The sequence below is a fragment of the Tamandua tetradactyla genome, chromosome 15, assembly GCF_023851605.1.
Source record: "Tamandua tetradactyla isolate mTamTet1 chromosome 15, mTamTet1.pri, whole genome shotgun sequence".
Taxonomy (NCBI): Eukaryota; Metazoa; Chordata; class Mammalia; order Pilosa; family Myrmecophagidae; genus Tamandua; species Tamandua tetradactyla.
In genome coordinates this window covers 74,065,376-74,078,471 of record NC_135341.1, presented here as the reverse complement: position 1 = coordinate 74,078,471, position 13,096 = coordinate 74,065,376, and the positions used below count along the sequence as shown (strand labels likewise).

The window sequence follows — 13,096 nt, the reverse complement described above, 5'->3', positions numbered from 1 at the left end:
TGTATGTTTGGACCTTCTTGTTTAAAAAAGAAGTTGTTGTCAAACTCAGTCTGTTCATATAAATGAAGGACAGATATAATCTTCTCAAACTCCTGTACTACATGACCCAGCAATCCCACCTCTAGGGATTTACCTGAAAGAACAGAAAGGAGGGACTTGAATAGGCACTTGCAGACTGATATTCACAGTGGCACTACTCTCTATGTCCATCAACAGAAGATGGAAGCCACCTGAGTGTCCATCAACAGAAGTATGGATAAACAAAATGTGACCTAGACACACAATGAAATATTATTCAGCTACAAAAGGAATGCAGTTCTGATGCATGCTACAATGTGGATGAAACTTGAAGACATCAAGCCAAGTACATAAGCCTGACACAAAAGGATAAATACTGTATGAGCTCATGATATAAAGCAAGCAAAATATGCACATTCATAAAATTAGATACTAGAACACAGGCTACTAGAGACTTGGTAGGGGTGGAGTAGGCAATAGGGAGTTAACATTCAATTGGTATGGAGTTTCTACTTGGGGTGATGGAAAAGTTTTGGCAATGGATAATGGTGATGGAGGTATAACTTTGTAAATGTAGTTAAACACCACTGAATTGCTTATCTGAAAGTAGATAAAATGGGAAGTTTTAGGTTGTATATAAGTTACCAGGAAGAAAAAACCATAGAACTGTACAACACAAAGAGTGAACCCCAATGTAAATCATGAACTATAGTTAACAGTATAACTATAACAGTATTGCTTCATCAATTGTAACAAAGGTATCACACTAATGCCAAATGTTAATAATAGGGAAAACCATGTGTGAGATAGGAGATGTATCTGGGAACTCTACTTCATGCACGATTTCTCCATGAACCTATGTATTAGTCAAGATTCTCTAGAGAAACAGAACCAGCAGCGTATAGAAAGAGATCTATTATAGAAATTGGCTCACACAGCCATGGGGATTGGCAGGTCCAAATGCCAAAGGTCAGGCCCCAAGTAGGGAACTGCAATGAAAGTTTGATGACTGTCCCAGGAAAAACTGGCTGGCGCTGGCTGAAGTAGAGATAGAAATTCTTCTTTCTTGAAATCATCAGTTCTCCCTTTAAGGCCGTCAACTGATTGAGTGAGACCTCTCTCATTGCTGAAGCCTATCTCCTTTGTTGACTTGATGTCTTTTATAAAAAGTAACTGAGTGGAGCTTCCATGATTGAGAAAATAGATCTCTGTTCAGGGAAGGGTAACACATTCTGACTTCATGAGGAGAGAACATGGGAAGTTTGCTCTTTAAACTCTCCTAGACCTTACTCAGTGTCCCCCTTTTTTGCTTCTTATTTGTATCATTTTATTACAATAAAACAGCTGTACCTAGATCTGGAGCTTCTTTTCCTGCTTGATCTTCTTCAGCTGCAGGATCTGGGTTTAAAGCAGGGTCTGGGGGGCAAGGAGCCTGGGTTATTGACATCTGTGGGTTTGATGCAGTTAATGCCCCCTATGACACTCTCATCCATTGAATTCTTTTTTTAGTATGCTGTATGGTGGGGTCACATTTCATTCTTTTTTCCATGCGAATATTCTGTTATCGAAGCACCATTTCTTGAATTTTTTGTTTGTTTGTTTTTGTTAGTTTCTTCTTTGTTTGGTAAGTGCATGGGTTGGAAATGAACCCGGGTCTCCTGCGTGGCAGGTGAGAATTCTACCACTGAACTACCTACCCTCGCCCCCTCCATCCATTGAATTTTAACAAGTTATTTTCAAAGTTGTCAGATCACAGAAAATTAGAAAGAACAGAACCATGAATCTCTATATACTTTTCAACTAGATTCTCCAGTTGTTACCATCTTGCTACTCTACTTATATACATATACACACCCATATATCTATGTATGTATAGATAAATATGTACACACACACCACTACTTCCTTTAGGAAAACCACCTTAAAGTAGATTGAAGTCATCATACATGTTGCTCACAAATACTTCAGCATGCCTCTCTCAAGAACAGAGACATTCTCTTTGTTCTTGATACTATTCCCACACGCAAGAAAGTCAACATAAATTCAGTAACATCGTCCAACATACCGTCCATACCCAATTGTCCTCCAAATATCATCTACGGCAGCTTTTTTTGTCCATTTGATCTAGGATCCAATCAAAGTTCATATAACTACATGTGGCTGTTAAGTCTCAGTCTCTCCCTTTCCAGAACAGTACTCCACCCTCCCTCTGTTCTTCACAACACTGAAACCTATGTAGAGCAGAGGCCCGTGGTTCTCAAGAGCATTCCCAACTCTGTAAATGTCCAGTTGTTTCCTCATTATTAGACTTGGGTTAAACACTTCCAGCAAGAACCTCACATAGGTGACGATACTGTGTTTCATCACATTAGTGGTAAATGATATCAGATCTTGGTTAAAGTGTACTTAAAGTGGGTACCACCTGAGAGTACCATGTAAAGACACATTTTCCTCTTTATAATCAATCAGTAATATGTAAGTGGTTCTTTGAGATTATGTAAATAGCCTATTCCCCAACCATGTTTTATCAGCTATTTTTAGTATTCTTTAATGATCCTTGTCTGACTCAGTTATTTCAATGAGAATTACAAATTCTAATTCTCTCATTTCTTCTACATTTATTAACTGGCATTCTTCCATAAAGAAGAATTTTTTCTCCCCTATTCTTTTTTTTTTTTTTGATATCTTAATGGACTTAAAAATTAAATATGTTATCTATTATCATCATTTTTTCTGATGCTCAAAATACCCAAATTAGGCCAGGGTCCTTTCATGATAGCTCCTTTGTCTTTTTAGCAAGACACTGTTATTTTTTTTTTTACTACTTTCTTGCTTTCTGGCACAAAAAATATTCTAGGCTCACTATGTACATTCCATGATGCAACCTGGAATTCGGTATTTCTCCCAGAATCCCTGGTTCCTTTTAGTGGGGAATGGTATTTAGACACCAGTATTGGGCTATTGGGAATGCTCTTGACCACTGGGGTGTCCCCCTGAGAGTTTTTCCATCTTAAAAAATTCTATTTACTTGTTTTTCAGATAAACCTGGTCATTTTTATTGCATCTTATTACCTCAAATTATATTTTAATATCATGCAGCAAGAGCTTTTGCCCAAATAGGATGGAATAAGAAGAAGAAAATGAAAAGGGACACAAGACAGAAGAAGCAGAGAAGGAAGGTGGTGGGCACATTCATTGATCAAGCACTACCAAGCAGATACCTTCGTAATAGTCGTGGGGACTGCTCTGGCTCTGAAGGACTGAATCTGCTGCATTTTGCTCTGATATTTAATGGTGGATATTTGTTGATTGCACCTAGGAAGAAAAAAGTCTGTGATGAGTCTTTTATTTACAACAGTCAACATTACTACTAATCTGTTCCATACAAAAAATATCACTTTACTCTGGAGTTCAACATTCAGAGAGAGAGATGCAAACTATATGGCCTTAAGAGATGAAAGCATATTTCCCAGAGGAATCTTTAGATCTGGGTTTAGAAAATACATCTCTGCAGAATTTGTAAGTGGAGAATTCAACTAACTTTTCAATGAGATGCCCTTAGCTACTAAAGTTGATCAAACATTAAAGGAGATATAGTGGGCCAGTCCTAAGTAAAAGTCTGGCCCCTAAGTAAACTATTTAGAATTTTTTTTTTTTCATGTGCTTCTTTGCAATATCAAAATGCAAACAGAAAACGATATTTCCTTTATGGTCTTAGGATTACTGACAATAACAGTAACAACAGTGCTAAATTGGGTTTAATTTGTTGGTGGCTCAATTCATTTGGAAGTGTAAGAGATTGACATGGTCCACACAAATTAATTAGTCATCATAATGAAACATGCTTCTTCCTACACCATTAGAATTTTTAAAAGCCATTTTGATGGGAAACTAAAACGTGTGTATTTTCTTGAAGCAGTAAATCGAACAGACTTATTAAACAATTGAATCTCTTCCTTGGGAGTCCAGGGTCGTCTTGAAGAACAAGTTTGTTCTGGGATGAGACATGGCGCTGTCTCCACAGCCCAGAATCGAACCCAGGTTTCTGGCATGGCAGGCGAGAATTCTGCCACCGGGCTAACGCTGTACCACCCAGTAAGAAGTTCTAGTGCTTCCAGACTGAACAGGCTATGACTGTGATGTCTCCCTTATCTTAACACCTGACTTTGAATGTTTATTTCTTAACTCTAAGTATCAGGTGGCTTGTCAGCTGTTTTGTTTCTCTTAGAAAACGTGTTGAAGCTGACGTGGACTGCAGCACCGAATGCCTCTGACGGCCCCTAACAAATATGTGTTAACACTGAATGGGTGAGTATGAGTCTGGGCCTACTGGGAGAAGTGGGTAGGTTTTCATATGAGTGTGCCAAAGCCTGTTTTGTTTTCTTGCACTTTCATGGCTGTATTTTAAAGACCGGAGATTTACAGAGTTCCAGGTTTTAGAAAAGTGGTGTGTAACTGTGCCATGGCCATAGTTTTCCAAAAGTAGTTTTATAAATCTTTCCCCTACTGCAAGTACTTTTAATTAAAACATCTCCTTCCCTTTTCCTGGTGTGGTTCATTTGTCTAATCATAACTGTTTGCCTAATTACCATGAATTGACACCAAGAATTGGAGGGGAATGGGAAGGAAATTCCATCTTAAACTTCTTTCAATTTCTTATCTTATAGGACTGTTATTTCACAAGTTTCTCAACACCTTCCAAGGTGTTCTTTTGTTGTACCCTCATTGATGCTTTCTGAGTACTCCCTTCACAGTGACTCCTGGCCCCATTTTTCCTTTTTTCTAAAGCTCCTCCCTCTGGTTCCTATTTCAGAATACATCATATTGATGTATTCATCAATGTTATATAATAACATTTCATTCTGGGAGCATATTGCTCCGATAGCAATGTTTTTCAAGCCTTAATATGCACATGTATCACCTGGGAATCTTGTTAAAATGCAGATTCTGGCTCAGAACGTCTGAGGTGGGGCCTGAGATTCTGCATTTCTAACAAACTCTTGAAGGATGCTGATGCTACGCCTCTGAGGTCGCAGATCAAGCAGCAAAGGACCAGCAGACACAGTGGCCCCTGGAGCCTCAGGCCTCACCCTGCAGCCTGACTGGGTGGCATCTTTACAGCCTTGATTAGTCTCACCATAATCAGTGACAAGTTTGAGATACAAGTTGGCTTTCATTTGAGCTATACTGGGTGCTCTGTCCCCTGTGTGGCCACTTTCTTTATCTGAACTCCAAGGGCTCATTCACTATGAAAATGTGCAGAAATCCTGCCCTGTGCTTTTTGACCTCTACAGTCATCTCAGGACATGGCTTCTTTTTATCCACCCTGTCAGATTAAAAGATGGATTGCCTACTTTCAAGACACACTTAATCCAAGAGGCCTACATTTCTTTCTTATGGGCACCAGTTACTCTAATTACTGGCATCATAAAAAGTCTTTAATAAGACAGAAAAAGTCTTGCAAGGATGTATCTTTCACTCTGACAGGTAAGATAGTTACCTCCTAATACTTCAAACACTGCCTCTGGAATTTGTAAAAGCAAAGCTGATAACTGTTTAATTTTTCTTTGGCTCTTTTTTAGGGTGTTAACCAATCAAACTTTCTATCAAAGGGCAGCATGCTAAGGTTACACGGCAGAGGTTTCTACTTTGCAAAGCTGAAGTCCAGGCTCTGACCTCACACCCCCAGATTACACTGCTAGGACCTGAATGCAGGCCCTAGGGGACATGTGTGAGCAGCTGCTTGTTTTGATTCTCCATAGGAACCAAAGGCATAAAAAAAGATGAGCCAGAAAATTAAATGCGTAGGAATCAGAGCTCCCCATTGCCACTTTCTTTTCAGACCTTGTGATGCCTTTGAAGACTGAGACTAGATTTCCAAGAACATGTCAGCTCACCAATCCTTTTTTTGGGGGGGTGGGGGTGGCAAGCAAGTATATTCTTAATGTGCAGGAAAGAACAGTTTTAAGACTTACGTCTGACTGAATTTATAAAAGACTTTGCAAACTTCACACCATATTTGTGGTCAGGCTTATGAATTCGGCCAAGCTGAATCAAATGGTGATCCAAAGGGTGGCTGGCTAGATCTTCCAGTTCCTTGTCATCCCAAGTAGATCCAAGGGAAAACACAAATAGGGCATAACCCTGGCATTTGGCTCGCAAGGATTCTTTCTTTAAGGTTTCCTTATCCAAATAGCTGGTTTCCCCAGTAGATACCACAAATATGACTTTGTTTTTTCTCAAATTGGGTGTACTTAAAAAGACATTGTCCAGAATCCACTGTAAAGCATGGCCAATAAAAGTGTCTCCATTGAGTTGTTGAACTGATTCTTTCACGTGCCTCTTCATGAGGCGTTTACTGCTGTAGGTTGTAAGGTTGAATTCGGTTCTCACGGGACTCTTCTGGGTGTAGGGCTGGAAGTCAGGGGGAGCATGACTCAATAGGGCCACCCGGTCTCCAGTGACAGAGGTCGTGGGTTCTGGGGTGATTTCAAAGTGATCTAACAGCGCTCCCAGGAAGTCTCTTATATCTTCAAATTCAGCACTTCCCACATTCTTAGAGGCGTCCAGGAGGAAAGCAGCATCCACATAAGACTGCAGAAGGGATGGTTTGGCTTGATCACAAGAAGCATCTGGCTTGCACATGTCTGCAGAACAAAAGTCACTTAGGGTTACGAAGCAGAAATGGACAGAAAAGGAAGGATAGTATCTCAGATATTTTGACATTTGGAAACAGCATAATCTTTGATGTTAAAATAGCTACTAACTAAATGATTTTGATGTTATAAGCAAGATTTCCTAGTATAGCATTTGTATCAGAACCAAAAAGCACAGATAATACACACAGCCTGGGCCTTGGATTCTATTCACTAACTCTGTCTGACTTGTAACAACTGGACTGTTTTCAACGCATGCTTCATCTTGGCTGCATTTTAAGTTTGTAAATATTTAAATGGATAATATATTCCATGCACATTAGAATATAATGTATCATAAAATAAAAACTAGTGATTTGTCCAGATTGGCAATATATAGGTTAAACCTTTATCATTATGTTACATTGTTGTAATATGAAAAAATAATTTGCTTAAAAAGTAAGAGTGAAAAAAGGAATGGATCTTTTATACAATTTAAATAAGTGTTCGTAAGTTAATTTCTATCTATGTTTGCTCCTAAAGGACAAGACTAAGCATTTTGGTATCTCTCCATGGTGATTATTATTGGAAACTCAGTATGTGTTTGTTAAATGAATGAATAGAAATATTGCATATTCATGGACTTACATAAAATATGAGGTCATTCTTATAAATGCATATATCTCATTTAACAAAAGAATGTGTAATGATAAAAACAGAGAGTGAATTTTATTGAATCTAACCACAATGAATATTCACAGGATTAAAAAATAATCGCAGGGCAGTGCAATGGTGGCTTAGTGGCAGAATTCTTGCCTGCCATGCTGGAACCCGGGTTCGATTCCCAGAGCCTGCCCATGTCAAAAAAAAAAAAAAAAAAATTGCAGCTGTTAAGTTTCAGAGGTAACCTAATCCAACCTCCTCATCTCACAGAAAAGACTGGGACCAGAAGAGGAAAAACATCTTGTCAAAGAACACACCAGTATTTCTAGAAGTTTTTGCATATAAGGTCAGTGTTCTGTTATTAGAGATGAAGGCATCTGGTGTCCAGGTGGAGAGACCTGTTGGCCTGAAATATGGAATGCTGGGCTCTGGTCTTGTTTCAGTAACAAACATGTTGTGTGTCCCTAGTCAACCACCTCTCCAACCTGGGCCTCAGTTCTGCACAATTCCTCTCCCCAATTTAGTGGTTGGACCACAATCACCCTGAGACTCCTTCCAGGGCTGACATCCTAGCTAGGCTTTCAGCAATAATCGGTGGTTGCAGATGAGACTAGCCTTTTTAAAAATGAAAGAGAAGAAAGAGAAATGGGATAACATGTGTGTGAACAGCTGGCACTTACATCCAGCATGGTCCATGAATGAAAGTTACCAGATGAAAGATTAATGATCACAACACAGCTCCAAGGGGATACAGCCGACGTCTTAAATTCAGTTTTGTTTGTGGGCTCACTAAATTGTGGCTCTAGATATGTTATGTTTCCTTACAGAAATTCAGTAAAATTTTATGAGCCTGTATAATGGTCAGATGACAGAATAGTCACTTGCATTATAGGAGTTTCTAAAATCAGACAGCAGGCTGCCCGTTTGCTGAGTCTTGTGGGTTTTTTAATTGCAGGAAACGACAGCCAAGATATCTTCCATGATATGCCTAAGAGACAAAACAAAGGTTTGGGCCAAGAAACAGAGCCAAAATCTATCCCCAGTCACACATGTGTAACTTCTGATTGTGCAACACACCAGCACACTGCTGTAACTGACATGTTTAAAAGTGCAGCTGAGAATTTATAGGGTGGGATGCTTCTCTCCACAGCAGTGTTAACACTTTAACTACTTTGAATAAGAATGCCAGTGCCTACAGTGATTTTTATTTTGAAGGATTGGAGGGAGGGAGGGCGTGGGGGAGGGAGAAGAGAGATTGGTTAGAGGGAGGCAAAGCAGAAGACAGAAAGAAAGAATGGAAATCCTCCTTATCTCTCAGAGTTGCCACCTCCCTGTGATGTCATTTCCATGGCCAGTATTAACATGTCACTGATACACGTGGGGAAGGAGATGAATTATGCATTTTCTTCCAGGCGGAGTGGAGAATTCGGGAAGCAAAAGAATGGAACCTTCCTTACGCATAGGCTGCAGGGGTTTAGGGCCAGCATTCTTGGGTTTCACCTGACCAGGGCCTCTGAGGAAGTCATTTCATCTCCCTAAGCCTCATTTTTCTCATCTACAAAATTGAGCTAAGAATAGTTCAAATGTTCTAGGGTGATTGTGAGGATTGAGTGAAATAATTCATTTCAAGCGATTAGACCAGTGCTTAGAACATAAGGAGCACAACAGCTTATGTATTAACTATCCTCATCCATAATATTATGTAAGGCAATTAGAACAGCACATGGCAAACAGTAAATGCCTGATAACTGTCAAATGTTATACTCAGCAATCTCCACGGTTTCCACTGTCTTCATAATTATTAGGCACTCAAATTGAAGTTAGAGTTCAGTTTTCTAGCTAGTTCTATAGATCCTGTTTAAAATACAACAAAAGACAAACCATCTCTGCAAACTTCTTTCATGCTTAACATTTGGGAGCCCATGAAGCTTCTTTTCAATGAGAAATGCATTCATTCTTGCTAGTTTTGTGTCTACTGCACTAAAAGAAACCTCTCTGAGCAGGGAGAATGGTGCTGAATTGCTGCAGGGCACTCTTGGAGGTTGTGGACATTTGAGACTTGGAAAACACATAAATATAACTTACGGCATGAAAAACTTGGCATGAGACAAGGTAAATTTTTTCTGAAAATCATTCCTATTTCCTGGGGCTGCTCTTAGTACCGAGGTAGGGAATGTAACCCTCCTGTGGCAATATATAGGAGGGGACCCTGCTTTGGGCTGAGAGGCTCCATCTGTGGGAGATGCTGTGTGACACCATGAGCCAAGAGCCCCAGAAAGTCCTCGTGGGACCACCCGCGTTCTCGCTGCAAAGTTCCAGCTGCTCCTGCCAACAGTGACTCACTCTGCTTAACAGGCCTGACCAAATTATGTTCCCTCTGTGGTCTTACCATAGCAGAAAGTGCATCGCTGGAGGTTTTCTAATGCTGGCTGGTTGTCAGCCCCAGGTGGAACCATTATTACTTGGAACGTGCCAGTGTCGTCGATCTGCAAAGGAGCCGAAGCAAGAGAAAGAACAGCTTAGTGGGTGGGGCTGCAAGAACCTGCCGGGACTGTGTAGAGAACTGAGATCTGGAGAGGTCAATGCTGCTGCTGCTAAGAAGGTCACGGGTAGGTGCAGCATGTCAGGGTGGTTAAGAGCACCGCCTGGGCTTAATCCTGACTCTCCCTTTAGCTGGAAGATGCGTTACTTTACTTCTCTGTAGATAATGGGAATACTAGTACTACTACCATAGGATTACTGTGAGTGTTAAATGAGTTATCACTTGTAAAGTACTTACGGGCACAGGGTAAGTGCCATATGAGTCACTGAAGACTGCCTTATAGGTTATACCTTATAGTTATACTTTCGTATCCATCATCTCAACAATCGAGGAGTTTCTTATGTTCATCAGCCCACTTTACAGATGAGGAAACTGAAGCTCAAAGGAAGGTTAAAGGAACGTTCAAAAGACACTGGATGGGGACGGACCAAGGTGGCTCTGCAGGCAGAGTTGTTGCCTGCCATGCCGGAGACATATATGAAAAAAAAAAAGATACTGGCTGCTAAAGCCATTTAAAGAAGAGGGTCAGAGACCTCACCCGCACCCCCACTCCCACTCCCCAGCAAGTACCAGAGATTCGGATGAAATCACATGATGCTCTTTATAACCATCCTTTAGTTCCCATTATGAACCAGAGGTTGAAGCCAGCTTTGAAATGCAAACTCAGATCCACTCTCAGGCAGCTTTCCTCTCTGAATAACTACCCCATCCTTTCCAATTTGGCTGTTTTCTTAGAAAACCACCTGAGTTACTAACAATGAAGACAATAAGGTAATAATCAAGAATAATGAACTTGGCAGTTAACTGGCTCAGAGAAAATTGATAGTTGAAGAACAATTTAGGTATGGTCTCGTAAGAGATAAGGATGTCTGTGATCAGATGACGCTTTAGTTTCCCCTGATGAATCCTACTGTCTTGAGCAAATGACTTCCCTCTTTCTCTGGGAATTTCCCTCCCCATACTTTATACAGAGAGATAGGACTTTGGCAGCCATGTTTGCATGGAATGACTCCATCACTCTGACCAGAGCTGATTAGACCATGGATGGACATTTGAGCCAATCATATCCACTCAGGATTTAGAACTGGGATCCTGAGGTCACTGAGAGGCTGTTTGGGTTAGTGACAATAACTAATAGAGATGAAGCCTGGCCATATTCCACCTTGTGGACAGGGGCATAAGGAAAATGGGAAGGAGGTGAGAGTTGGGGGTCAATGCAGGCAGGCAGAGTGAAATAGAAATGAGAAATCTAGAGCCCTGCTGATTCCAGGCTTTTCCTGTGGCCTATCTCTGTTTTTCACCCATCTTTTATCCTTTTGTCTCTAAGAGATGGAGAACTCCGTGCTCACTGGAATTCCTCTCCAGGAGACCACTGCATCTGCCTTCATAAGCTAGGTTACAGAAGAAACTGTGAGGGGAGAGGTAATCACTAAAGCTTTTAGCTAAACTTCTAGGCACACAACTATAGAGAAAAGAAGGCATAGTGCCAAGAAAGACTGGGAGGGAAGCAAGAGAAGGTGATAAAGGCGAACATTGTGTGATATAAGAGAAAAATAAAGATCCTGTTTTAGTAGGGCAGTAGAGAAAGGATGGGGTGGGGGTCACATAAAAGGGGATTTTCTGTGGTGGGATGCAGTAGTCTGCATGACGGGGTCTCTTCGGTGACCCAGCATCTTCGGTCAAGTCTGCATTGCTCACTGATTCTTTGTGCAAATGGCCTCTTTGAATAAATGTTGAATTCTGTGAGCCTAGGATTAAAACAGAGTCTCCCTATCTGGACTCAGGACCAAGGATGTCTAGGTTAGGTCTGGACCCTTGTCATTGATTCTACTTAGGGTATACACATGTGAGACCTTAAACTCGTTTAAATTGGTTTTATTTACCTGTAAACAGAGAGTCTTGACTCGTACACTAGCAGAAACAATTGGTCTGTATTGGTAAGGGCTTTTTTAAAACTGTAAAATATAGCATATATACAAAGCAAAGAAAGAACAAAGCAATAATCAACAAGTAGTTACAGGATAGATCCCAGAGTTTGTCATGGGCTACCATTCCATCATCTCAGATGTTTCCTTCTAGCTGCTCCAGAGCATTGGAGGCTAGAAATAGTATATATTTGACTTTTTTTTCCCTTTTTTTTTGGTGAAAAATAACATATATACAAAAAAAGCAATAAATTTCAAAGCACAGAACAACAATTAGTTGTAGAACAGATTTCAGAGTTTGGTATGGGTTACCATTCCACGATTTTAGGTTTTGATTTCCAGCTGCTCTAAGATACTGGAGACTAAAAGATCAATATAATGATTCAGCAGTCATACTTATTTGTTAAATCCTACCTTGGGTTTAAGTCTACCATTACCATTGATCTTTCTCCCACCCATCAGGGGTTTGGGCTATGCCCAATTCTAAATTTTTCACGTTGGAAGGGACTGCTGATAATATGGGGTAGGGAGATGGAGCTAGCTGATGTTCTGGAGAGGCTTGGCCTTCTAGGTTTCAGGACTTATCTGGTCCAGGGACATATCTGGAGGTTGTAGGTTTCTGGAAAGTTACCCTTGTGTATAGAACCTTTGTAGAATCTTATATATTGCCCTAGGTATTCTTTAGCATTGGCTGGAATGGTTTTGGTTGGGGTTTGACAAGTTATGATAGGTAGCAATGTCTAACTGAAACTTGCATAAGAGTGACCTCCAGAGTAGCTTCTCGACTTTATTTGAACTCTCTCAGCCACTGATACCTCCTTTGTTATATTTCTTGCCCCTCTTTTAGTCAGAATGACATTGTTGATCCCATGGTACCAGGGCCAGACTCATCCCTGGGAGTCATCTCCCATGTTGCCAGGGAGACTTTCACCTCTGGATGTCATGTCCCATGTAGTGGGGACGGCAATGATTTCACTTTGTTGAATTGGGCTTGGAGTGAGGCCACGTCTGAGCAAGAAAAGTGGTCCTCAGGAAGTAACTCTTAAGCATACCTATAGGTAGGCTAAGCTTCTCTGCTACACACATAAAGCTTCACAAAAGCAAGCCTCAAGATCAAGGGCTTGGCATATTGATTTGGGTGTCCCTAATGTTTGATATAGTATCAGGGGTTTCCCCAGTGGTAAAGCTTAATGGTTCCATATTTTCTCCCACATCCCTCCAGGGACTTTGTCAATTATTTTTATCATCTCTGGCATGTGTCTAGGCATTACATTAAGCTATAAGCTATACAGGATTAAAGGCCCTTATTCTTA

At 40.6% G+C, this 13,096-nt stretch overlaps 1 protein-coding gene across 1 annotated transcript in view; it reads right to left on the bottom strand.

Annotated features, from left to right (window-relative positions):
• The window catches only part of COL6A6 (collagen type VI alpha 6 chain), a 154,837-nt gene that overhangs the window by 12,544 nt on the left and 129,197 nt on the right, over positions 1 to 13,096 (bottom strand). Inside the window, exons 34-36 of the mRNA XM_077130094.1 lie at positions 9,706 to 9,802; positions 5,994 to 6,665; positions 3,240 to 3,333 (exon numbers count right to left, since the gene is read on the bottom strand). Coding sequence (XP_076986209.1) covers positions 3,240 to 3,333; positions 5,994 to 6,665; positions 9,706 to 9,802 — 863 coding nt within the window. The remainder of the gene's footprint in view (positions 1 to 3,239; positions 3,334 to 5,993; positions 6,666 to 9,705; positions 9,803 to 13,096) is intronic.